Genomic DNA, 27,295 nt, shown 5'->3' with positions numbered 1-27,295 from the left:
TGATTGATTTGATGTGTAATCCTCTAATATGGATAAATATGGTTAGGGAACTCGCCTGTCTCCCGCTGCTAGAAACACCAGTGTTATTTGGGGCCTCTAGATGGGCATACAAATGCTATCAGGACTCTGAAATTGATTCCCTAATTGTTTTAGTGTTGTCTGTAAACTTTGTCTTTGTAACCCGGATGTGTGTTATTGGCAGAGGTAGCTAGCCAGAGCGCTGGTAGCGCTAGACTAGATGACTGGAATCCGTGCAGAACATTTTCCATGTGAGCAACTGTCTCATTCTCCCTTTCTCTCCTTCCCTCCCTTACTTCCTAGTTCAGCCACCTCTGTGCGTCTGCCCAACCCTGCGCTCCTCTGTTAGCATCCGCTCTGTGTTCACTAGCGCCTGGTGATGTTCTCTAGCGCCTGATGATATTCTCAGCCCTATATGAAGCCTGTAGCTTTAGCATCGCTCGCTGAATTAAACATGAGTCATAAACAATGGCTGTCATTTAGTTAATGGCGTCAGACCCCGTTCCCGCAGGGAAAACCCTCAAACCCATGGACAGTCTAATTAAACATTTGCATGTGCAGAGGAAATTAGGAAAGTTCAATTAAACGAGATTCTGGGATATTGGGAATGTAATGTTACTTTTAACGTTTACCCCACAGGCTTTTTATTGTATCTCATTTGTTTAAGTCATTATGAAAAACATCAGTCCTATTAAACCTACTGTATATGCTGTATGCATTTATAATAATGACCATGACACACTTTGACAACACAAGTCCAAATAATTTAGCCTATACAAAATTGTGTAATAAGCCTATGTGATTATGCCAAAGACGTTGACCTATGACACAACTCCTTTGACCTATGCCCCCTCCTATAGGCAACAGTAATGACCCGGAAGGAGATTGACCAGGAGTACCAGGGTCTGGTGAAGCGCTCGGAGCAACTGCTCTCCTCTATGCAGAAGAAGAAGCAGGAGGAGGAGGAGATGGAGAGGCTGCGGCGCATCGAGGAGGAGATGGCGCAGGAGAGGAGGCGAAGGGAGGAGGAGGACCAGCGACGCCAGAAGGAGGAAGACGATAGGAGGATGTAAGTGGAAGGGAGGGAAGGGTGAATGATGGTGGTATCAGGGGTACAAATGAGAACATAAATGGGCTGGTAGTACTGGGGTACGCAATTTAAGTAGTGGATGGCTTCACTGTGTGCAGGCTTTTGGTTCTAGTGTGTTAGTGCTGGGCTGGAACAAAAGCCTGCACAGTGCACCAACAGCAGCACTTCATGATTGGAGTTGTCCACGCTTGCACTGTTTTAGTTGAAGTCATTGACATGAATATCAATTTTAAAGAAACCCCCCAACAGGATATGTCCAGAGTTGATGTTCAGAGATTGAGCTTATACATTATTCATGGTTTGATCGTGTCATTGAGTACATCTGTGATTTTGAAGTGACATGGCGTTTTGCCATTTAAAGGCATTAACCACCTCTGTCCTCTGTCATCCCTGTCCCTTCTCATTAGGAAATCGGAGATGGAGCATAAGAGGAAGCAGGAAGAAGAGGAAAGGAAGAAGAGGGAGGAAGAGGAGAGGATAATGCAGGTTTGTGACCCCACTGAAGTGCAAAAGGAGAGCTTTGTTTGTTTTAAAAAAAATAATTATGTAACCTTTATTTAACTAGGCAAGTCAGTTAAGAACAAATTCTTATTTACAATGATGGCCTACACCGACCAAACCCGGATGGCCAATTGTGCTCCGCCCTATGGGACTCCCAATCACAGCTGGTTGTGAGACAGTCTGGATTTGAACCCGGGTGTCTGTAGTGACGCCTCTAGCACTGAGATGCAGTGCCTGCCACACTCGGGAGTTACTGACCCTTCCTTTCCCACTAGAGAGACCCTAACACTGGTCCACTTCCTCAGACATTGACCTTAATTCCTGATAGTCTCCAATGACTTTCTATGGAGCAGTAATGGATTGATTTCTTACCTGTCGTGTTTGTTGTACTAAGACCGAGGTCGTGGCATTGGTCAGATTTCCCAATGGGCCGTCCCTTTCTTGTGATGGATCACTCCTGCTGAGTTTCTCCTTCCCCTTGCCTTCCCAGAACCATCCTCCTCCCTCCCGCTGTGCCTGTCCTCCGCTTCCCTTAATGATCATGCCCTCAATTACCGTTTGCAGTTACCTCCTTTTTTTCCTCTACCATTTCTTCCCATCCCCCTTCTGTCCTCTTCTGCCCTGTAATCCCATATGCATTTTCCTAATTTTCTCTTCCTCTGCCCTCTTCCCACCCTCATCCCCCTTTTCTTCTGTCCCTTATTACCATATACTGTTCTCTCTTTCTCTCCTCCTCTGCCCTCTATTCCCAGCCTCAGGCCCCCCTTTCCCGCTCTCTTTTTTTTCTCTATCCCCTCATTCCCACAACCTTCTCCAGTCCTCAACCCTCCATCAAACCTCTTCCTTCCTCATCCATCACTTATTTTCATCCGTCTCTCTTCTTTTTCTTCACTACTGCTCTCCTTTATCCTGCCCTCTTATTTTGGTAGTCTTTCATCTCTAATCCCCTACTTCCTGTGTGTGTTCTCCTCTTCTCTTCTCTCTGTAATCCCTACTTCCCTCTCCCCCCGCCATCCCATTCTCTTCCTCTCAACACACCAGTCCTCCTCTTTTCCATGCCCTCCTGTTCTCTCCTGCAATGGTGTCTATCCTGGGGGTTCACCACCTTTCACTGGCTCTAATCTACCCGGGCTGGAAGCCCAGGCCTGTCAAAGCACTCCTGCTACTGTAGGAGTACTAGAAGTACTGATGCTAGTTAATTTCATGGGACGCAAGCAGAGGCACCCATGTCTGCCCTCCCAAACTCACCCCAGCACAGCATTGATATTCATATATCTTCCCCCCCGGTGCTTTTAGTAGCCTGATTCACATGCACAAAGCTGAGTTTCCGATGCGTCTTTAGCCTTGGCTCATCCTACTTCAAAGCCTTAGAATAGTGGAAATGGGCTTTTTTGGAGGGCGCTGTGCTTTTATTTCCCTCAGAGATTTGCTACTTTCACCTTGCCCTCAGTTTCCTCCTCTCCAACTTTCTTTGCTACCTTGTTTATCGCCCTCCAACTTCCTCACAAGGCCTAAAGTTCCCTCTGACCTTCAGAGTTCCCTCTGACCTTCAGAGTACCCCCTGACCTTCCTCTCTGATTAGGCTGCCGTGTTGTTGTTGCAGTTGTCTGCTGGGTGCATGTCTGCATCGTCTAGGTGCGCAGTCACAGGGACAGACTCGATACCAGCTGCTTGAACCAGGTTGTATGTCTAATCAGGCCACACAGCAGGCCCTGTAATTGCCTAAGTTCTCCTGGCATTCAGGGCCAGTCGAGGTTCCATCGCTCCCCAGGACTAAGACAGTCTGACACAGCCCATGGTCCTGCTCTAATCTCTGACTCCAGGGGTGGCTGGCTTTCCCCCAAAAAAAGTGTGAGAAGAAGAACTTCCGACTTGTGTTTACAGATTAAAAGTGGCGTGTAATGTCAATCATCATGAAAATGTCAATCTATGGCGTGTAAAATGTTTTAATCTTACCAAGTTTCTGCTATTGACTGTCTGAACGTATCTGTCTAGTGATAAAGATCATCTATTCTTTCTCTGTTGTAGTGATGTTTCACATCGATAACAGCTTCCTTACATGAAGCGCATATAAATTAACCACTCATGATGCAATGGCGGTGTTGAGAATAATGATGATGGTGCCGACAATGTGTGCATTCAGGCGGAGATGGACATCCAGATAGCGTTGGAGCGAGAGGAGGACGCCCAGCGGTCAGCCATGTTGGAGCAGGAGAAGAGGGACAGAGAGCTGGCCATGAGGATCGCCCAGAGTGAAGCCGAACTCATCACCGACGAGGCCCTGATGGACCTCAGCCTGCGCAGGTACACACGGATACAAACAAACACACACAGAAGTGGACACACAAACACACACACTGTGCTGTATATTGTTATTCATATATTGTCGTGTCTCAATACACGAGCCCTAGATTAGGTTTTTGCAGGACGTACCCAAGGTTAGGTACGTGGAAAAGGTTGTTGTTTAACCCAGAAAATGTTGTAATAAGAGCTCAAGGGAGCTTCTGCAGCAGGATTTGGTAAGGATTCAACAAGTCAAATAAAAATAGGTGTTGTGTTTCATCTAGGTCCGAAAGGAGACCACTACCTGTCCACTGCATGCATAACCTATTTTTTTCTCCTTCTGTTCTCTCCTCTTTCAGAAATGGGTCTTTCTCAGGTCTCTATCCAGACACAATGAGATCCATGTAAGACATTAGCCATTAGTTTAGCCTCCTGCTTCCAGTAACCTAACACAACCCATTAATCACAATCCCCCGCATGCTTTAATCTCAACCTCAAATCTAATCTTTCATCAATTTATATCCAGGATTATACCAGCCCATGCAAAGCCATCATAAACAATACGCAAGTTCTCTTAACTCTTCACGTTGGATCGAACCAAATAACACCACATTCCAGTCACGAATCAATCCGCAGTTGTGGTCCCGGCCCGGGGCATGAATCAACAGTGCCATGGGATAAGCACGTCTGTTACTAGCCCAACGTAAACAGGCAACCGTTGCGTGACAAATCTAAACAGGAACAGGAACATGCCGATCTGCTTTTGATCGGTTTCTGCTGATTCTTCTAAGTTGCAACAATCATATGCTCATATATCCTAATCATCATGTCCTCTGTTTGCAGTGCTGGTGGACTTCAAAACCTCAAGGCAATCACAATGTATGTTCTCCGGGACTTTTTTATACGTTGCATTTGTTCTTATAAAGCATATGGATATGGCAAACATTGATATTCCATTCCTATTGTATTAGATCTGATAGCTTTGCGCAACTATTTGATAAAACCCACAAAGCCCCCTCCCCCTAACTCCTAACCAATGTTCGTGGTAGGACTAATTAGCTAACTACTTAGGACTCACACTTAACCACTCCAGTAAGGATATCAGTAGCTACCACCGTCAAAACAAATGGATGAGTTTAGCCATGGTTAGTTACAGTTGGAATAGAGTAGTACTGTATTTGGTGTACTGACACTTGGGCTACCTGCTCACTCATCAGATGCGATTATTTCTTCATGACTTGTCACTGAGGGATACATTTAAGCAGCTTCCAATTTTCACAGCTGTCAACACGCCACAAGTGTCACAACAGTGTGTGACTGTCACAACGCACGCTGACATCAACGTATCAGATGGCTGCACACACAGTTCATAGTGGAAGCCACCCTGATCTCTGTGACCAATGGGAAATACTATTTATACTACTGATATATGGATGTGTATGAATCAGAGACATTGATGTATTATTCTGTTATAGTAATTTATGTGTGCTGGTATTAATGTGTTTATAGGGAGGAAATGGCGCTGGAAATGTCACAACTTCTGGCTTGGTGGGTAATGGAGAGAAATCGTTTTTTCTCGGATCAATGATCACCCAAATCGATTAATCAAATGAATCATTTCCGAAGAATTCAAATGTATTATTAAAATTGTTTCAAATCCTAGTGCGCAAAGGGAAATGAAGAGATTTTACCAAGGGTGTTATCTTGTTGATCAGTTTATTGAATCTTGAAATTAGGCATGTCTGCATGCGTGTGTGTATTTTGAGATGAAATCTGATTGTGTACCAGCTGTGGCATTGACCACAACTATTGCACTTTGAACACAACTAACTTCCTTAACTGGTTTAAGTTACTACTGCAGAAGTTACTGCAAACAACAAACACAGTTTTTTCCCCTCGGACATCAATGTATGCTGTTTCCCCTTACTATGGATTCCATAGTAAGGGGAATTGCATGCTATCTATAATAAGCGCTCTTTGTTAGAGCTAGTTGGCCAACGCACTTTCAAGTCATCGTGTCTAAACTCAATCCCTGGCGACTATCCAGCGCTCAGCCCCAAAGGTCAGGTGAGCTGTCACCACCACACACAACATAGTCTCTCCCTGACATTCTTCTGTCACTCCGGTATCTGCCCAGGCTGGCCCTCCTCTTACAGGGAGGCTTAACGTCCAAAAATTGGATTAGCACCAGAAGACCCAAGGATTCCTTTACAGCGGCCCAAAGCCTTGACCCTGCCACACAGACAGACCTGGAGGGCCGCCCGTAAATAGGGGCCAAATCCTGCCTGTCGGGTTGTTAATTAGAGACCTCAGAAGCATGCTGCGGGAGGCAGGTAAAGGGCTGCAGACTGTGCTTACCGAAGCCCAGGAACACACTGACTAAGTTTAGGTGGGGTGGGGAAAAGGTTATAGGGTGAAATGGTCACACTAAATGGCCACAAATCTGCAGTGGGAGTGTAATTGCCTGTGGGATGTCAGAGAGCAGTGACGAAGTCAGACACAGATTTCCCCTTTTTGCCCCACTTAGCACTTGATTATTTTTCTGATTGTTACCAGTATTTTAGTCTTTGAAAATGACCACCGCATCACTATGGCGGCGCCGATTCTAGCGGGGATTCCGAGACGTCCCACTGCTCTGACTTTTGAAAATGGATTCCTCTCTTCTCTCCCTTCCTTGCGGGGAATGCAGGGGTCCACAGGTGCAGGCACTCAAAGCCGCCGGCGTGAGGAAGTACGACCTGAGCAAGTGGAAGTACGCTGAGCTGCGGGATGTCATCAACACCTCGTGCGGTAAGACTTTTCCCCAAGGTGTCGAGCTCTCAGGGAGATTCATGATCCAGCTCTGTGCACCTCCATCACTCACACCATCATTAATTCAGCCCCAATGTTAATAATTGAAAATCTGTCCAGTAACGCAACCTCTTCAAATGGGTTTTCGCCCCGCTCTAGACTTTCCTGCCTAGGCATGATTTCCCCTGTAATTTTCACAGATAGCTAAAGTGGGAGGTAATTTCCAGGAAATTGCAACCAGGCTGAAATTGATAGAGGAATTCTATTTGGGTGAGGGTGTAAGATTAAGAGCCGACAGGAGAGTGTACATGCAGCTGCTACGTTGATGAGGGTACAGCATTGTGGCAGAGTGGGAAATTATTACCATTTAAGGTGAATTAGTGTTTTTCCCTCTGTACCCGTTTCAATATAAAAACATGGAGGCAAGTCTTACCATCTCAGTCTGATTCGACATGTGTGAATAGGCGAGATGAATAGGCGAGCTGTCAGTTGGGGAGCGCTTCGTACCAACACTTCCCCTAAGAGCATGCTGTGCATCAACCAATGGCAAGCATAGCACAAACACCTCAGACGATGGAAAATAGGGTCTAATCTACAATATATGTGAGAAATTGACATTAAAGGAAAAAAAGTGCCAATGTGTATTTGAAAGAACTTGACAATGTTTATTCAAATAAATTATAAAATGTGTTTTTAGGCTTTTAAATGATATCAAATTCAACCGTGTATTTTTTCCAGTGATGAAGACATGGTTGTCTCATGGTAGGGTGGGGCATGCAAAATGGGTCAACTTTGAGCACCTCTATCTCCTAAATGTTTTGTCATTCAGTTCCAAAAAGTTACTTTCTGACCACTTCTGCTATTGGCAAATACACTACATGACCAAAGGTATGTGGACACCTGCTCGCCAAACATCTCAGTCCAAAATCATGGGCATTAGTATGGAGTTGGTCCCCCCTTTGCTGCTATATTTGCCTCCACTCTTCTGGAATGGCTTTCCACTTGATGTCGGAACATTGTTGCTGGGATTTGCTTCCATTCAGCCACAAGCATTAGTGAGGTTGGGCACTGATGTTAGGCGATTAGGCCTGGCTCGCGGTTGGTGTTTTCATCCCAAAGGTGTTCGATGGGGTTAAGGTCAAGGCTCTGTGCAGGCCAGTCAAGTTCTTCCACACCTATTTAAACAAACCATTTCTGTATGTACCTCGCTTTGTGCACAGGGGCATTGTCATGCTGAAACAGGAGAGGGGCATCCCCAAACTGTTGCCACAAAGTTGGAAGCACAGAATCGTCTAGAATGTAGCGTTAAGAATTCTCTTAACTGGAACTAAGAATTCTCTTAACTGGAACTGCCTAGCCTGAACCATGAAAAACAGCTCCAGACCACCCACACCAAACTTTACAATTGGTACTATGTGTAACAGTATAACTTTAGACCGTCCCCTCGCCCATACCCGGGCGCGAACCTGGGACCCTCTGCACACATCAACAACAGTCACCCTCGAAGCATCGTTACCCATCGCTCCCCCAAAGCCGCGGTTATGCAGAGCAAGGGGAACTACTACTTCAAGGTCTCAGAGCAAGTGACGTCACCGATTGAAACACTATTTAGCGCGCACCACCGCTAACTAAGCTAGCTGTTTCACATCCGTTACATATGCATTCAGGCATGTAGTGTTGTACTGGCATCCATGTTACGATAATTAATTATCTCAGGTTCCCAGAACATTCCCTTTAATCTAAAGAATTCACGTGTTTAATTAATTATTATAATTATTATTAATTATTATATTAATTATTATTACTCAGAAAATAAAACTTCTAATATTCCATATGTGTGTGTACCCCTTTAAGATATCGTCTCTAGGAAACATGGAAATCTCCTCAAACCCAAAGGCTAAAATCAAACAAAACATTTCCAGGCCTTCTCAATTTGGTAGAAACGTGCCTCTATCTCACTCGCTCCCTTCAAGATTACAGCCCCCAGAAAACATTCCCAAGAGAGACAATGAAGCACCACCCCCTGGACCACCAACACTATTGAAATGATGGAGAGGCAAATAACCCTATTATTAAAATTGTCTGTAGTCGTAAACTCCGGCACGTACTACCGAGACAATTCCCAGCCTAGTTTAAAGGTCCAAGCGTTTCCCCAGCGGGGATTCTCCTTACTCTCTCTCTCTCTCTCTCTCTCTCGTTATCTCTGCCTCTATTTTTCCCTGCATGTCCCCTTATCTTCTCTTTTCCTTTCCTCTCTTGACCCTTGTCACGCTCTCTATCTCCTACTCAGAATTTAGAAATAATTACTATTATGACTTTTGATACGTTATTAGGTCTCACACGCACATAATTTTTTCCCCTGCTGATATCCTTCTTGTAACTTTCTCTCGCCCTTTCTCTACGCTTGCCTTCTTACCTTCTTTTCCCGGGATTCAGACAGCCAGGTATTTAACCCTCGACCTGCTGTTTCCCTTGACTATCTACACACGTCTTATGCATCTACTTTATCATTAATTCAAATTTTTCTACATCTAGACGTCTCTAAAATTCGTACTTCCTTCTCCGTTTTGGGCATTAGATTTACCTCTCCATTTTGTTACCTCTCATCCCCGGTTAATTCCGGGACCTCCTTTGAGGATTTACTACTCACGTTTAGTAAAACCTTGTAGTTACTATGCTTATTCTCACAATCTATGTGTATGTATTTCTATGATCTATGTATGTGCTCTTTTTCCCGTTATCCATTTACTATAGTTGGGAACTGTACATGATACAGACAGCATCTTGGTGTCATTATACTCCTTATAGTTTGCTTTAATATATGGTCCCTAGTCTCTAAAATAAAATATTTCACATTCATTTCTTCATCATTACAAATATTAATGTGAATATCTCAAAACTACCCTCTTTTTAATGTTGCTTATTTTTATGGAACAATATACTCTTCAAACACATAACATTTCCAGAGTGGGCTCTCTGGTACTTTTAATGATATTACCCATTTTATACATAGAAATTGACGTTATAGGTCAATTAACCAATCACAGCCCTCCTTTAGGATTGCACATTCAGCAAGTCACCGGCAGAGGGAGTTCCGTTTGAATCCATTTACCGTTCACTGTGTTGGTGGTGTTCATAACACAACTTCATAATTAGCAGGGAGCTCACTCTGGAAATGTTATGTACTTGTAGAGTACTGTACATGGTTCCAAAAAATGTCTTAAAATGTCTTAAAAGTACGGAATTGTCATACTTGAGAAAAGGTAAAGATACCTTAATAGTCATTCTGCTACTGAGCAAGGCAGTTAACCCACTGATAGGTGCGTGAATTGGACCATATTGCTGTCCTGCCAGAGCATTCGACATGAAATTACTTTTGGTTGTCAGGGAAAATGTATGCAAGGATAGGAAATGTAGTAAAATACAGAAGTAAACCCCATAAACTACTTAGGTACTACTTCAAGGTATTTTTTACTTATTAAGTACTATACAAAATGCTTAAAATGAATATATTCAAAAAGGGTTGTTTATTTCAGAATCTAAACATACTCCATATATTAAAGCACACTATAAGGATTATAATGACAATAAGATGTTGTCTGTATCATGTACGGTTCACTGATCAGTCTTACAGGAGGCATGTATAGGTCTAAAAAGGGCCTAAAATGGCCAATTTCATGATTTTCTCAAAAATGGTTTGTGATACAAATGTAAGAATTTCCAGAATAATTTGAGATACCAATAATATTTTCAGCTCGCTCTCGCCTGGAATCGCTCTAATATTATCTGTACCAAAGTTTTTTTTAACAGAAATTACATTCATGGAGGCCAGTGGAGGCTGGTGACTTTAAAAATGTAGCAGGATGGGAGACCAACGGTACAGGCACGGAACACACGGAGACGACAAAGTGTGTTTTAAAAAATCGTCAAAGACCAATTATTTTAACCGAACACCATGCCCAAACCGGACACGCGCGTGCGCCATCGTGCACAAATTGATTTTGTCCCCCCCACACTAAGCGCGATCACGACACTCGTGATTGAAATGTCAAAACAAACTCTGAACCAATTATAATAATTTGGGGACAGGTCGAAAAGCATTAAACATTTATGGCAATTTAGCTAGCAACTGCAAGCAAAATGTTTACTACTTGCTGTTGCTAGCTAATTTGTCCTGGGATATGAACGTCAACCACATCATTTCTAGTCATCTCTCCTCCTTCCAGGCTTTTTCTTCTTTGGACTTTATATGGCGATTGGCATCTAACTTTCATAATAAGCTGTATTACCATGACCGACCTCAGTTCATCTTTCAATCACCCACGTGGGTATAACCAATGAGGAGATGGCATTTGGGTATATGCTTCTATAAACCAATTAGGAGATGGGAGAGGCAGGACTTGGCACCGCGTTCAGCGTCACAAATAGACCTGACTTCTATTTTAGCTCTTGGCAACGCAGATGCTCATTGGCGCACGCGAGCAGTGTGGATGCAATGACTGAATAACATGTACGTGTACATTTATTTTGCAACGCGAGCGGTGTGGTCAGCATGTAAAGCATTTAATAAAGTTGTTTATAGTATAATATTATGAGGAATGGGAATGAGAGGGCAACTTACACCGTGTTGGAAAGGGATCACGGCAGTGATTGAATGAGGGTATGAGGCATGAGTTGGTGTTCAGAGACTTGACCAGTGCAGGACAGGATTTGACTGGGAAGACAAAAAACAATAACACAACACACTACACTTAGACAAAAGAGCTAAGAATGAGTTGGTCCAAGCAAGGAGTAAAATCATTGATGTAATAATGTGATTGACTCGACATACAGTAATGAGATACATTTTATATATGTCCTCACAGTACTTGGAGGGGAAACATTCAATGTGCCAATGGATGAGCAGGCACATGAAACGTGGCTTCAGTTCATGTCAGGAGAAAGTTGACAATGGTAGTGGAGTGGAGTAGTCATCACCTCTTAATCAGGGAACAGGAGGGGATTTAGCTGTAAATATAAATAGCAGATACATTCCATTATTATAGCTGCGCCATCCTAGGTTTGGACAACGAGTTTCTCTATGAAGTTAAACTCAGACATCTCAAAATTCATAAAGTCAAACACAGATTGCACATCTAGCCCACTTGACACATCAAAGTAGCCCAAGAAACGTTCCTGAATAAAGCCCTGATCATCCACATACCTGACGATAACTGACAACTGCAAGCAGACTGGTTGCAGCATAGGTCCCAGAGTGCGGGATAAATTTTAACCCCATGGGGCCTGGAAAAATAGGAAAACTCTGGACCCTATAAGGTATGACAGGGATTAATCAGTTGTAAAAAGGTTTTAAATGGGCTATGTGGGACCAGTTTTTACTAATCAGGTCACATGGGGAGGATTAAAACCCTGTCAAAACTGCATCTATCTTATACAGTATTTGTTTATATAAATGATATTTAGACTAGATTAGGTGGGGGATTTCCTCTACCCAGACACATAGACAACAACTGATAGACAATATAACTCACAGAGCTTGCTTTATGCATGTTTGCATCATGCAGGCCTATGCAACTGTAGGCCTTATAAAACATTTTAATAGTTTTTTTAAACTATTATGTTGATTGATTAATTCCAGTTAATAATTTGGGATAAAAAATGTATAGGCAGCCTAGCCACCCCAATTTTGAAAATAAACTAAATTTTGATCACATTCACATTTCAGCATAGGCTGTATGCTCTTATTAGTAGCCTACAGTTCAGCAAGTAAAGCATCATAACGTGCAATTACCTCTGCAAGCTCCTTGTAGTTTCCCTTGTTGGTGGAACTTTCCCTCTCATCGTGTCCTCTAAAAGCAAATGCTTGCATGCCCAACAGTGGTGTTGATAAGCCGCTTGAAAAACATCCCTGTATCTTCTTACTTTATCATTGTGTTGCGCAGTTTGAATACACAGACCTTTGTCTTAATTGATGCAGCTTTTTCCAGGCAGAGTTCGACCCTCAGTTTTAATTCACACCTTTTCCGTGTACCCCAGAGAATGAAAGTGGTTCTTCAACAAAAAGTCCACAACATTTTCGGCAGTGTTGGCCATTCTACCATTCTGGCAGAGAAAGCTACACACTAGTGCTGGTAGCTAGCTAGCTACTGAAGTTAGCAAGGCACATTTTATTAAATTGCAATAACTGGACACAAAAATAAAGTTCTAAACCAAGAAAACAATTTATAATATACCTCCTCCATCTCCTATAATTTGAATTGAATAATGTCCAAAATGCTCTTCACTCTTAATCTCGATCCAATAATGTCACCAAGCTTCTCAACACATAGAACCCCCATAATGCTCTGTGGCACAATCCCAATACAACACACTAGGTTCATTCTTTGATCCTAATTCTATGATTGGATAGACAACATGTCACTTCATACTGCAAAAGCTTTGATTGGTTGGAGGACGTCCTCTGGAAGTGGTCATAATTACTATATATGTCTATGGAAGGGGGTGAGACCTACAAGCCTCCTAAGTTTTGTATTGAAGTCAATGTAGCCAGAGGAGGACGGAAGCTAGCTACACCATGGTGCTACCCCAGAGAGTGCTGTTGAAGTTACTGTAGACCTTCATTGCAAAAGAGTGTATTTTAATCAATTATTTGGTGACACATTAATATATTTACTATAGTTTTATCTAAAAAGGATCACTTTTGTAATGTTTCACAAATTTTCTTTTAATGAAATTTCACTTGAGGATGGTCCTCCCTTTCCTCCTCTGAAGAGCCTCCACTGATGGAGGCATAAAAGATAATAAAGACTTACTCCCATAACCTTAAAGGATGAGTAAGTTACAGTATTTCAGAAGCTAGCAGATTCATTACTTAACAGCAACAGCTGCAAATCCCAATAAAACTACATGATGTTTTGAAGTTCACTTTCCTTGCTTTGTCTAACAAAACTATCATGAATCTAGCAAAGAAGTTTTGTGGGTGCAGTATTTATTTAGTTTCATAGCACTAATGTTAACTATCAAGTCTCTCACACTGGCTTTAGCTGGGGCTGCCCAGGCAAGTCTGGGGGTTGCCTAGCAACACGTGCCTCGCAGGTAGGCAATGTCTAGATGGCACGTGAAATTCCCATGATTTGTGAAAATGTATGGCCCAACCAGCTAGCGCAACAGCTAAATTGAATTTAAAAATATATATATATATATTTCAGCTAATAGAGAGGAGTAACTAACAATACTACATTATGGCATTCATTAATCATAAAACTATTTACATATAATAGAAATTTGGCTACATATTTGTGAAAAAAATGTTTTATGCTCATTCACTCTGGTTAAGTTCTGTTGATGTCATCCCTGTGTAGATATTGAGCTGCTGGCGGCATGCAGGGAGGAGTTCCATCGCCGTCTAAAGGTCTACCACGCCTGGAAGTCCAAGAACAAGAAACGTGACACAGCCACGGAGCAGAGGGCCCCCAAATCTATCACTGACTACGGTGAGATACCCCATCCTGGGCTATTATGCTACTGTAGGCTACCCTCCTCAACCCAGGATTGTGTTCAGACATTAACACGTTTTGTCTTAACCCCGCTATTACCATTTCCTGTGTCCATTGCAGACATGTTTTCAACAGTAACATCCTTTTTTCATCTGTTTTCTTTCTGTGACCATATTTGACCTTGAAAGTTGTGTTACAGGTAACTGACAAAATAAAGGAAACACTAACATAAAGTGTCTTAATAGGGCGTTGGGCCACCACAAGCCAGAAAAGCTTCAATGCACTTTAACATTGAAGTGTCTGGAACTCTATTGGACGGATGCGACACCACTCTTCCACGAGAAATTCCTTAATGTGTTGTTTTGTTGATTGTGGTGGAAAACGTTGTCTCCGGCACCGCTCCAGAAACTCCCATAAGTGTTCAGCTGGGTTCGTGATCTGGCGACTGAGACGGCCATGGCATATGGTTCACATCGTTTTCATGCCCATCAACCGATTCAGCGACCATTCGTGCTCTACGGATGGGGGCCATTGTCATCCTATGTGGGTATATCCACGATAGCCAAAATAATGGCCTGCCCAGCATTTTTATACATGACCCTAAGCATGATGGGATGTTAATTGCTTAATTTACTCAGGAACCCACACCTGTGTGGAAGCACCTTCTTTCAATACACTTTGCATTCCTCATTTACTCAAGTCTTTACATTATTTTGGCAATTACTTGTACGTCCACACAGAGTACCTAATTGGCTAGCACGGTGCTCATTTGCCCACTCGTCAATGTACTTTCCCAGAGGGAAAAAGTCTCACAATTGCATTCATGTCGGATTAACATGGAGGGCAAAAACCCAAGAAGAAGCAGCAATGCTTCAGTGAGCCCTCGGTGGGTTACATGATGTGGGGTTTGTGGGGTTTGTCTTCACAGCTTCACCGTCTCTTCTCCTGATAATGATGGAGGATTAATGTCCACTTTATAAATTGCCTTCCTGTTATTCTTGACATTCAATTAGTGTTCTTAAAAGCCTTGCCCCAAAACCTAGCTCCCATCTGCGTCAAAAGTATTTGTTCCAATTAGACTCGGCTGCCACAACACATCATTGGGTTTAGCTGTGCGCTACCATGACCGCTTGCTCTATCCAGTCAAGCATGATGTATTCAACTCAGACAACAGGGGAGGTTGGAAATCATGTTTCAAGAAAGTATTATTTAGTTACATGAAAGCTACCCAGAACAGATGTTGCTTTCACGCAATTTTCATTTCTTGATGTGAAAGCTTCTGAAAGGCATGTTGAACCCATTTTATATGCCTTTTGTTTGGCTGCAGTTCTCTTCTCTCGCTAATGGAAGCATGTCTGCCATGTAAGAGGGGAGAAAGCAGCTTACCTGGCTTTTCAACCATAGCATTGTTTGTGTATTTTATGCCATCTTTGATGTCCCATATTTTCAGAGTTTTGTGTTTTTGCTTCCTTCCACCACCCTATGATTTAATCATTCAACTCAGTCATGTTCTAGCATTTAGCAAATGAATTGCTTCAAACACTGCTGTGTAAATACAGTATTGTTCCTCTTACAAAAAATAAAATAATTCCACATTTATTTGCCTCGGTAATCACACAATGTCATAATAAAGCAGTATTGTGGCAGTAACAAGAACATCAAACCCGCCACACACAGCCCAACAGAACCCGGCTCCAGCCGTGGGCGCCCAGCAGCAGGAGATAGCCATGAACCGCCAGCAGCGCTACTTCCGCATCCCCTTCATCCATCCCGGTGACCAGTACAAGGACCCCCAGAACAAGAAGAAGGGCTGGTGGTACGTCCACTTTGACGGGCCCTGGATCGCCAGGCAGATGGAGCTACACCCAGACAAGCAGCCCATCCTACTGGTGGCAGGTGGGTCCCTCGGGATAGATCAGCTTCATATGTTCTTTATATGTACATCGATGTGTTTGTAATATGAAACTCTGCTCTATGTCATAGTGCATGTTGTGAATGTGGTTATCCCATCCTAAAAAATAATCCCTATTCAATCACGTTATCCTTTCCTGTGTGTGTATTAAATCCTGTTTTTGACTGTCAGTGTCCCTCCTCTCTCACTGTCTTCTCCCCCCCCATCCTTAGGAAAAGATGACATGGAGATGTGTGAGCTAAGCTTGGAGGAGACGGGCCTGACCACGAAGAGGGGGGCTGAGATCCTCCCTCGGCAATTTGAGGAGGTCTGGGAACGCTGCAACGGGATCATGTACCTTCGAAACGCCATCGAAAGCAGACAGGCCAGGCCCACGTACGCCACAGCTATGCTGCAGAACCTCCTCCAGTGAACCAGAGGAGCACCCATGTCCATGGGCTCAAAAAGAATGGAGTAAATAAAGGGAAGAAAGCAGAAGCACTCCCTATTATAGCAGTCTGAGGCTAACGGTTATCTCACTGAGGTCATTTAAACATTTTACTTAGATATGTTGGTTTTGTTTCTTTGTTAAGTTTGTGGGGAATATACATACCAATTTACATCTCGTCCTCAAGCAATGACCTACGATTGAATGAAATGTTTACTACGAGGCCTTAACTATTTTATTGGTATTAATGAGAAGTTTCAGATCAGCCTTTCCTCAAAACAGTCTTAATTGTATATTCATGTTTAGTTGTTAAATGAAATTTAAGCACTGTTAACTATTGTATTTGATTGAATAAATTGTTGCAAATATTTGGCTTTATGACTGGAGAGCTCTAGGAATAATTTTATTTTGTTGACACATTTTCAGGATAATGCAGCTGCAATGTTCCTCTGTCTGTAGGGCTGGTATTTCCATAATGCTGGGGGCAGGTTGTATCCTTGGATGTTGAATTTGTTGCTGTTATGTTTTAAGAAAGCTTATTTTACATTTTCATGACAATGAAAGCACACCAGCTCACATCTTTTAACAGGACATTGCAGGACTTTTGCAATGATAGATGATTCATAGGAAGTCAGATAACATAATATATTTCTCAAAAATATCTTGTTTACGACTTTGTCGAAGGCTGTATTTTGAATGTCATCGTTAACCATACAGGAGGTTAATTAGAGCACAAACCTCTGGGACATAGTGAAAATATACACTTTCCGAATATGGCATAGTGAAAGAAATCAGTCAATATTTGTATTCCATAGTGGCAGATTGTATTTACATCTAACTACTCCTTTTTAAAAGAAATTGTAGAATTTGTAAACGTCTTTTCATAGAGGGAACTCCCAAGCGCTTTCTGTTCACCACTAATATAAAACACTAAAAACCGAATTGTCCAACTATTTTAATAACATTGTTGAAAGTTTAATGTTTCTAGGTGTGATTTGTATTGGTCTTTCAATCTAGATTGCTTGACTTTTGCCTATCCTTGACGTTCTGACATGAGTAATTCATCTCATTGTGAACCCCCAGTTATAATTTGATAATGAGTGATCTAATTGTTTGTATTATTTTCTGTATATTACAATTGTTTTGCAATTTCAGATTCAACTTCAATTGTATGCTGAGTATTGCACTGCAATATAAAGAAATAAATGCATTCAACCTTATCATTGTGTAGACTCTAGGTAATAGCAAGACTTGCCCATTAAGTCAGGTCTTCTGTTAGTACCTCAAACGGCTTAGACTAGCTAATTGATTACAGTATCTAACAAGATGACTGATGAAAAAATTGTGGTCCTCATGTTGTATTACTGATCCAAATGAAGCCATGAAGGGCAGTAAAAATACAAACTTGACTTTGAATGGATCTTCTAATAATCATGAGAAAATAACAGAATCCGATGATGGAAAAACAATTGAAATGCATTGTGATTGTTAGCAATTCAATGAAATAACCAATTGATCCCCAAAAACTTTGTAGGAAAATACTTTATTTTTTACTATCAAGTGTAAAAAAAAATCTTTACACATCCTCCAAGTGTGTTTTGATCCTGTATTCAAAACACAAGTAATTGGTGGAAATGTATTGACCAGTAGTATAGGACTGACTTTTTCTTCACACAGATGTATTGCTACATTTTTCACCTACACAACACTAGGCTATAATCATATACAAGAGTATTGCTTCAAAGCAAGACTGGAGTCAAAGTTCACATTCATTTTCTTTTTTGGGACACTGAACACAAGTTAGAATAACATTGAAACAACCATCTCATCTATGGTCATGATACCACCATGTGTATCAATGTGTAAATAAATTCCTCATTGTGAGGAAAGAAAACAACCTTTGTGAAGGATATACAGTATCTGAAAAACATTCCTAGCCTTCATATTAATGGCTAGGTTATATATTGTACAGTTTAACACAACCCTCTAGTCCAGCATTTAATATCCACACAGCTGTCTGAAATTATGCATCCTATCCTAGGTACATTTCACCATGTAATTCCAGTACTAGAGGAGTCCACTGCCATGACATGAATATACAGCTCAAGTTCAAAGCAACCAAGACTTATGTTGCTTTTAAAGTCTGTGTGTAGACTGGCAAGAGATGAGCCATCAAAGAACAATTACCTCAAAGCATTCGTTATCTGAAGCCCTTGACAGGCAACAAGTTCAGTATTCATTTGGTGGTCGCCACAACTGAAAAGGGGACAAGTGAAAAAGGATATACCAAATGTTATTCCATGTCACAAGTTGCATATAAACTTTGTAATCATATTGAAACGTGAAATAATATATCCAAAATAGTGGTAAATTGCATAAATATACCCCAAATAAAATAGTTAAATGATACATGCTTAACGGTATGTTATTATTAAACACCCACTTAAAATAAATTAATATGTGCTAAATGTCAAGGAGAAGTTATCCCTTAATGACTAAAACAGCTGATTATAGCATGCCAGACTAATTTACATACACTAATGTTCAAAAGTTTGGGGTCACTTAGAAATGTCCTTGTTTTTAAAAGAAAAGCACATTTTTTTCTCCATTAAAATAACATCAAATTGATCAGAAATACAGTGTAGACATTGTTAATGTTGTAAATGACTATTGTAGCTGGAAACTGCTCATTTTTAATGGAATATCTACATAGGCGTACAGAGGCCCATTATCAGCAACCATCACTCCTGTGTTCCAATGGCACGTTGTGTTAGCTAATCCAAGTTTATCATTTTAAAAGGCTACTTGATCATTGGAAAACCCTTTTGCAATTATGTTAGCACAACTGTAAACTGTTTTGCTGATTAAAGAAACAATACAACTGTCCTTCTTTAGACTAGTTGAGTATCTGGAGCATCAGCATTTGCGGGTTCAATTACAGGCTCAAAATGGCCAGAAACAAAGACTTTCTCCTCAACTTCACCAGTCTATTCTTGTTCTGAGGAATGAAGGCTATTCCATGCGAGAAATTGCCAAGAAACTGAAGGTCTCGTACAATGCTGTGGTGTTCTTTTGCCCATCTTAATATTTTATTTTTATTGGCCAGTCTGAGATATGGCTTTTTCTTTGCAACAGGTACAGGATCCTAGAAGGCCAGCATCCCGGAGTCGCCTCTTCACTGTTGACGTTGAGACTGGTGTTTTGCAGGTACTATTTAATGAAGCTGCCAGTTGAGACACTATTGTACTTGTCCTCTTGCTCAGTTGTGCACCGGGGCCTCCCACTCCTCTTTCTATTCTGGTTAGAGACAGTTTGCACTGTTCTGTGAAGGGAGTAGTACACATCATGGTACGCGATCTTCAGTTTCTTGGCATCTTCAGTTTCTTCTCACACAGAATAGCCTTCATTTCTCAGAACAAGAATAGACTGACGAGTTTCCGGAGAAAGGTCTTTGTTTCTGGCCATATTGAGCCTGTAATCGAACCCACAAATGCTGATGCTCCAGATACTCAGCTAGTCTAAAGAAGGACAGTTGTAATGATTCTTTAATCAGCACAACAGTTTTCAGCTGTGCTAATATAATTTCAAACGGGTTTTCCAATTATCAATTAGCCTTTTAAAATTATAAACTTGGATTAGTTAACACAATGTGCCATTGGAACACAAGAGAGTGATGGTTGCTGATAATGGGCCTCTGTACGCCTATGTAGATATTCCATTAAAAATCAGCCGTTTCCAGCTACAATAGACATTTACAACATTAACAATGTCTACACTGTATTTCTGATCAATTTGATGTTATTTTAATGGACCAAAAAATGAGTTTCTTTCAAAAGCTAGTACATTTCTAAGTGACCCCAAACTTTTGAACGGCAGTGTATATTACAAACAATATACATTATGGTTGTTTTTAGGTTATTTTGCAGACAATAATTTGATGAATAATTTGCAGTAATATTGCAATTATCATTCACATCCATTTTAAAATAATTGCTACTCGTAAGTAATTATGCTCATGTTAGATGGAAAATGTCACAACCAGTAATTTACTTCTACATTTTCTGAATCATACTTTTTGATTTGAAGAAATACAGTGCCTTGCGAAAGTATTCGGCCCCCTTGAACTTTGCGACCTTTTGCCACATTTCAGGCTTCAAACATAAAGATATAAAACTGTATTTTTTTGTGAAGAATCAACAACAAGTGGGACACAATCATGAAGTGGAACGACATTTATTGGATATTTCAAACTTTTTTAACAAATCAAAAACTGAAAAATTGGGCGTGCAAAATTATTCAGCCCCCTTAAGTTAATACTTTGTAGCGCCACCTTTTGCTGCGATTACAGCTGTAAGTCGCTTGGGGTATGTCTCTATCAGTTTTGCACATCGAGAGACTGACATTTTTTCCCATTCCTCCTTGCAAAACAGCTCGAGCTCAGTGAGGTTGGATGGAGAGCATTTGTGAACAGCAGTTTTCAGTTCTTTCCACAGATTCTCGATTGGATTCAGGTCTGGACTTTGACTTGGCCATTCTAACACCTGGATATGTTTATTTTTGAACCATTCCATTGTAGATTTTGCTTTATGTTTTGGATCATTGTCTTGTTGGAAGACAAATCTCCGTCCCAGTCTCAGGTCTTTTGCAGACTCCATCAGGTTTTCTTCCAGAATGGTCCTGTATTTGGCTCCATCCATCTTCCCATCAATTTTAACCATCTTCCCTGTCCCTGCTGAAGAAAAGCAGGCCCAAACCATGATGCTGCCACCACCATGTTTGACAGTGGGGATGGTGTGTTCAGGGTGATCAGCTGTGTTGCTTTTACGCCAAACATAACGTTTTGCATTGTTGCCAAAAAGTTCAATTTTGGTTTCATCTGACCAGAGCACCTTCTTCCACATGTTTGGTGTGTCTCCCAGGTGGCTTGTGGCAAACTTTAAACGACACTTTTTATGGATATCTTTAAGAAATGGCTTTCTTCTTGCCACTCTTCCATATTGGCCAGATTTGTGCAATATACGACTGATTGTTGTCCTATGGACAGAGTCTCCCACCTCAGCTGTAGATCTCTGCAGTTCATCCAGAGTGATCATGGGCCTCTTGGCTGCATCTCTGATCAGTCTTCTCCTTGTATGAGCTGAAAGTTTAGAGGGACGGCCAGGTCTTGGTAGATTTGCAGTGGTCTGATACTCCTTCCATTTCAATATTATCGCTTGCACAGTGCTCCTTGGGATGTTTAAAGCTTGGGAAATCTGGCTTTAAACTTGTTCACAACAGTATCTCGGACCTGCCTGGTGTGTTCCTTGTTCTTCATGATGCTCTCTGCGCTTTTAACGGACCTCTGAGACTATCACAGTGCAGGTGCATTTATACGGAGACTTAAATACAATCCACCTGTGTGTAATCATCATCATTAGTCATTTAGGTCAACATTGGATCATTCAGAGATCCTCACTGAACTTCTGGAGAGAGTTTGCTGCACTGAAAGTAAAGGGGCTGAATAATTTTGCACAATCAATTTTTCAGTTTTTGATTTGTTAAAAAAGTTTGAAATATCCAATAAATGTCGTTCCACTTCATGATTGTGTCCCACTTGTTGTTGATTCTTCACAAAAAAAATACAGTTTTATATCTTTATGTTTGAAGCCTGAAATGTGGCAAAAGGTCGCAAAGTTCAAGGGGGCCGAATACTTTCGCAAGGCACTGTACAATGGAAAGCTCAAAAATATGATTTGGTTAAGAAATAAATCTGAATCAACCTTAATAATTCATGTCTTACCTGTTAATGATTTTAAATGCTTTTCCAAGGAAGTATTTAAAGTCATATATAAACATATTTGCACATGGTACAATATGACTCATTCAAACTGAGCCCAAGATCAGATTTTTGGCCTTACCTTGTTGTGTGGTATACGGGGATGTAAATCTACCATTTCAGAGACTAGCTTGTCGTGTCTGGTTGTGTCGCGCTGTCTGGGGATCTGTGTCAAAGCATAAGAAAAACACAGCTTTACACTGTTCATAGTTCAAAAGGAACTCACTAGAAGCGTTTTAAAAGGCTGAGCAAAAGGGTAAGCAGGCAAGCGTTTGGCACTAAATATAATTTCAAGGGGAGACATCATTGAGGGTGGGGGGGGGGGGTTGTGTAATATTGTTCTGCAATGATGATAAATGAGTATTACACCGGACATCTACAAGTGCATGGCTCTATTACTACAGGTAATCTAGCCTTTAAGAGGTTTGGGCAGGTAAATGAAAGGTTGCTGGTTCGAACCCCCAACAACTGCCCCCCCCCCATTGCGCCAATGACATGGACGTCAATTAAGGTAGCCTCCCGCACCTCTCTGATTCAGAGGGGTTGGGTTAAATGCAGAAGACACATTTAGGTTGAATGCATTCAAATTGTGCCACTGACTAGGTATCCCTTCCTTTGCCTTCCCAGCATGGTTCGGCATAGAGTATTTTCTTGAAACTGCACCACATCTACCGTAGTAGTCTAAAGTGTCTGACCTCAAATCAACCAGGGCTTGGATGTTTTTGGGTGCACTGACCATGACCACAAATGATCTCAAGTGAAAATCCCTGCAATACAATAGATATATAATCTGGCCAATAAGTGCAGGGGAATTGAAATGCATGCACATGATTTAGATATTTTACGAATTGATATATAGGCAGACATTTCATCTCTAGATAGTATCATTGAGGGTTCAACCAATTTCATGGACACTGTATCATGAGGATATTTTTTGCATGGGTTTAGTGTATGAAAGTATATCTCACTGTACAATGAAGCAGTAAAGTGTTCCTTCAGAGTTTGTTGAAGGAACTAACCACCCCAAATGTTTGTTGAAGTCATAAGAGAGTGGAAAGAAAAGGAGGGCGAAAGAGCAGATCATGCAAAATACGAGGAAAGAGAGCTCCTTTGAAAAAAAAAAAGAGATTTAATGAAGGAAAGTACTCAAGTGCTTTATCTTCAAAAAATAAAACGTATCACATAACAAACACTCGGAGAGCACGCACCGCGTCTCAACCTATTGGTCTTCCTCGGGCAATGCGTTGCGTGCTCACTGAGTGTTTTCTTAAGCCTTTCTTTATGTAATCGGTTCTGGATATTTTTAAGATATACCACAGAACATTTTTGTTCTGAGTACTTTACTTCCTTAAAGCTTTACTTTAAATCTCAAAGATTTAAGCTCTTCTTTTTTCTTATTTTGTCAACCCTATTCTTACTATAGAAAGGATACTAAGTTATTTCGTGGGGCTCGTAATAATAATTTGTCATAAGCAGAGTCAGTAGATATTAGGTGATTGCTTAAGGTTTGAATTAGTAGTATTAGTTTATTTAGAACGTGGGGCCAATTGAGCTATATAGATTAGCTCAATACTTAGATGTACATTTTCAATTGAGCGAAAAGCTTCTTGCTCTGTTCGGGAAGAACCAGCACCACTACTCCATGTTGATGGGGTACTTATGCTGGATACTTGAGTCAAGACACCATTGTCATTTTCAAAAAAAAGGATTCACTCAATGTGTTCTCAAAGGCATAGGGAGCAAGAGTGTGCCTATAATATGAAGCAGATACGGCTGTAATAACAAAGCTGTGAAACAACAACCTGGTCGAGCTATCGGAGGCAAAACTCTCTAAAACAAATAAAGGTTCAAAAAGGCCTGCTTACACCAAAGTCACGGTCTTTCGGGTCCCGATACATTTCTTGTTTATGAATACCAAGATGCCTATGATGGCACAAACCAAGGTAAGGCTTCCCACCAGCAAGGCTATGGAAATGGTTGGGTCTACAGGCAGCAACACGAGCTCATTGCAGCGCACTCCGTGATAGTGCCAGTATTTCCCGACAGGACATCTAAATGTTAAAGAGAAAACAGGATTAGAGTCAACCCTATCAGCTGTTGGTCTTCTACTATGGTAACAATACATCAAAAAGCCTTTCAGATTGAACTTTTTTTTTTTTACTGCAAGACAACATCAAGAAGAGCTGTTGTCAGTGTTTCAATTTGTAAATGGTGAGTACCACAGGGGGTTGGTGGCATCTTAATTGGGGAGGACAGGTTAATGGTAATGGCTGGAGCGGTATGAGTGGAATGGTATCAAATACATCAAACATGGTTTGATGCCACTCCATTCGCTCCATTCCAGCCATTATTATGAGCCGTCCTCCCCTCGGCAGCATCCACTGGTTAGGACCATAGCTATCTCTGTTTGCGTGATCCTTTAGCTCGGTGGTACCTGCAGGTGGCTCCATGGCCCTGGATGATGTCACAAAGGCCCCCGTTGAAGCAGTAGTGTGGCTCCAGGTTACAAATACTCTGGCAGGGCAGGCCATCCGTAGTGCTGTACCCAGGGTCACACAAACACTCAGCCTCCTGGGTCCAACTGTTTACCACACATTGGGAAAACTCATTGCAGGCCAAGAACTTGCAGGGAGTTGCTTGGTCAGCTGAAATGAGTAAGAAGATAAATCATTTGCATTAATTAAATGCTGTCCGCCTGTCTCTCCCTGTTTTGTTCCTTCATTGTCCTCACATGCAAAGGACAAACTAGGGGACACATTGATTGATGTGAATGAAGGCGTCTGCTTTAAATAAGGTGCAGGTGATTCGGTTTCAGCCGGAGAAGTGCTTGTGAGGCTTTATTGGAGAATAATTTTTGACATGATTCGCAGAGGACAAAGCTGTGGCATGCATTCTTTTGACCTTTCCAGATTGAGCGTTCTAGAAGTACAGTATAATTAAGACATGGGACCTCTGGTACGCCATAACTTAGATAGGAGCTGATTCTGTCTATGATATCCCCCATCACATAGGAGAGTGAGGACTTTCTGAGGCCAATATAGAGAGAGATATCTTACCAGGTTCTATGTCCAGGTAGCGACTGTCAATCTCAATGTCTAGTCGTTTAGACGCAGTGTTGCAGAAGTCTTCGAGCACACAGTGCACGGCCTGTGTCACGTTATGTGGCACATCTTTGTCTAATTTCATCTTGCTGTTCACCACAACACTACCATTCCTGAAGTTGAGGATTTCCAATTGCTTAAATCCTGTCAAATTAGATTGCAGATATGGGAGAATCTGGAAAAGAGGGGAAAGAACAAAATGTTGTATGTATAGAGCACACATTTAATGCTTCGTCAATTTTCTTTTAGTCACATTTGTCTTTCTACTCTCTCATGGTAATTTGACTACTATTTCTGTTGACATTCAAAACTCTGATTTGATTCGCTTTTAGTTTCAATAAAATGGCAAACATACCATTTCGATCCGAAATGATTATGGTCATTTGGGACACGGTATGACAATTTGACATACAGTATTTTACATCTTTAAAAATCATCACCAATGCCATCTCCACGAAGGACTAGTGAATTAAAATCTGGCTCCTGGGAGCATAAAAGTTCAATTGAATGTTTTATTAAAAAGTTCCACTTTTTTTTGTCTCATTTGACCTTTTCATTTCAAAGAAAACTGCACATCTGTTTCCTCCCAGGACCAAGATTTGGAGAACATTATCTGGAGCACGTCAAAAGCTGTAGAGGACCACACAGTCTGCCAGTTCTACATCTATACAGGTTGTAACACAGTCTGCCAGTTCTACATCTATACAGGTTGTAACTGAGCAGTTGTATCACAGTCTGCCAGTTCTACATCTATACAGGTTGTAACTGAGCAGTTGTATCACAGTCTGCCAGTTCTACATCTATACAGGTTGTAACTGAGCAGTTGTATCACAGTCTGCCAGTTCTACATCTATACAGGTTGTAACTGAGCAGTTGTATCACAGTCTGCCAGTTCTACATCTATACAGGTTGTAACTGAGCAGTTGTATCACAGTCTGCCAGTTCTACATCTATACAGGTTGTAACTGAGCAGTTGTATTCAGGTCAGGGTTTTTTTTTTAAACTGATAAAATGCATGTATACATCATCTCATTCATCACAATAATTCAATCCTGCAAATTACAAGGAAATGATCAACATGACCAAATGTAGCACAAAACCCAGCATTAGTTAGCAACTATTATGTAAGGTGTTATTGGGCAGTCAAGCAGTGTCCGTTCCACGTTAAAAGAGAAAAAAGGTTCAAATATAAGAAACCGAGAATGCAAGGCCATTGAGACCTGTACGACAACCAATCTGTCCAAGAAACCCATACAAAAACCAGGAATACAACAGTTCAAGTCCACCAGAACAATCTCTAATCCGTCAAGCTCTGTATTTTAGCCAAATCTATGGAATCTCCATTTATCATGTCCATTTCTAAAACGTGATTGGCAATTTTTTAAAATGTCCCTGACTGCCAGCGAGAATAAGACTGAGCATTGCTATTATAGCTGCTCTCAGTCTTCAAGAGTAAGGCACCTGCGTTTAGACAAGTAACTGCAGGGAAAACCAATTACTGTGAGGAGAGACCACGGTGCCTTCACTCAACTGTTCCATGCCTGTATACAAAGAGATACGAGGCATTAAGGAGCTCTATCTGATCTGGTTACTCCACTTATCACTGGCAGGCAGAGGCCAGGTCACCATGGGCCTCATACAACCTCCTTTACCACACAAACAGAGCACCATGCTCCATACTATAGCAAGGCCTCCAGCAAATGGACTGCTAGACAGGTGCACTTCTCAGACACTGTACATCCATTTGTCTCAACATTTCAAATCAACAAGTTAGCCATCCTCGCTGTGCTTTCGTCTTAACGCCCTGCTTTGCTCAAGCTAGGTCCGTACAGCAATAACCTTGCAATGTTTGTTTGAGCAAA

The 27,295-nt window shown here is 41.4% G+C and overlaps 2 protein-coding genes across 8 annotated transcripts in view; one reads left to right on the top strand and one right to left on the bottom strand.

Annotated features, from left to right (window-relative positions):
* myo6b (myosin VIb) overlaps positions 1 to 17,737 on the top strand; it is a 98,753-nt gene extending 81,016 nt beyond the window's left edge. For 2 of the 7 annotated variants that reach the window (XM_036962302.2, XM_036962303.2), the window contains exons 26-35: positions 879 to 1,087; positions 1,516 to 1,594; positions 3,753 to 3,913; positions 4,252 to 4,296; positions 4,736 to 4,771; positions 5,402 to 5,440; positions 6,582 to 6,682; positions 14,044 to 14,175; positions 15,856 to 16,074; positions 16,303 to 17,737. In XM_036962302.2, coding sequence (XP_036818197.2) covers positions 879 to 1,087; positions 1,516 to 1,594; positions 3,753 to 3,913; positions 4,252 to 4,296; positions 4,736 to 4,771; positions 5,402 to 5,440; positions 6,582 to 6,682; positions 14,044 to 14,175; positions 15,856 to 16,074; positions 16,303 to 16,502 — 1,221 coding nt within the window. In that variant the 3' untranslated portion in view covers positions 16,503 to 17,737. The remainder of the gene's footprint in view (positions 1 to 878; positions 1,088 to 1,515; positions 1,595 to 3,752; positions 3,914 to 4,251; positions 4,297 to 4,735; positions 4,772 to 5,401; positions 5,441 to 6,581; positions 6,683 to 14,043; positions 14,176 to 15,855; positions 16,075 to 16,302) is intronic. The other 5 variants (XM_036962306.2, XM_090220564.1, XM_036962307.2 and 2 more) reach the window with 3 other exon arrangements.
* Positions 17,738 to 18,044: 307 nt separating this feature from the next.
* impg1b (interphotoreceptor matrix proteoglycan 1b) overlaps positions 18,045 to 27,295 on the bottom strand; it is a 38,542-nt gene continuing 29,291 nt past the window's right edge. The window contains exons 12-16 of the mRNA XM_090220566.1: positions 25,389 to 25,608; positions 24,767 to 24,977; positions 24,198 to 24,383; positions 22,415 to 22,498; positions 18,045 to 18,773 (exon numbers count right to left, since the gene is read on the bottom strand). Coding sequence (XP_090076692.1) covers positions 22,459 to 22,498; positions 24,198 to 24,383; positions 24,767 to 24,977; positions 25,389 to 25,608 — 657 coding nt within the window. The 3' untranslated portion in view covers positions 18,045 to 18,773; positions 22,415 to 22,458. The remainder of the gene's footprint in view (positions 18,774 to 22,414; positions 22,499 to 24,197; positions 24,384 to 24,766; positions 24,978 to 25,388; positions 25,609 to 27,295) is intronic.

The sequence above is a fragment of the Oncorhynchus mykiss genome, chromosome 25 (genome assembly GCF_057628025.1).
Source record: "Oncorhynchus mykiss isolate SJ-2025 chromosome 25, ASM5762802v1, whole genome shotgun sequence".
NCBI lineage: Eukaryota > Metazoa > Chordata > Actinopteri > Salmoniformes > Salmonidae > Oncorhynchus > Oncorhynchus mykiss.
The sequence above is the reverse complement of the archived record's forward strand: the minus strand, read 5'-3'. Positions and strand labels throughout refer to the sequence as shown.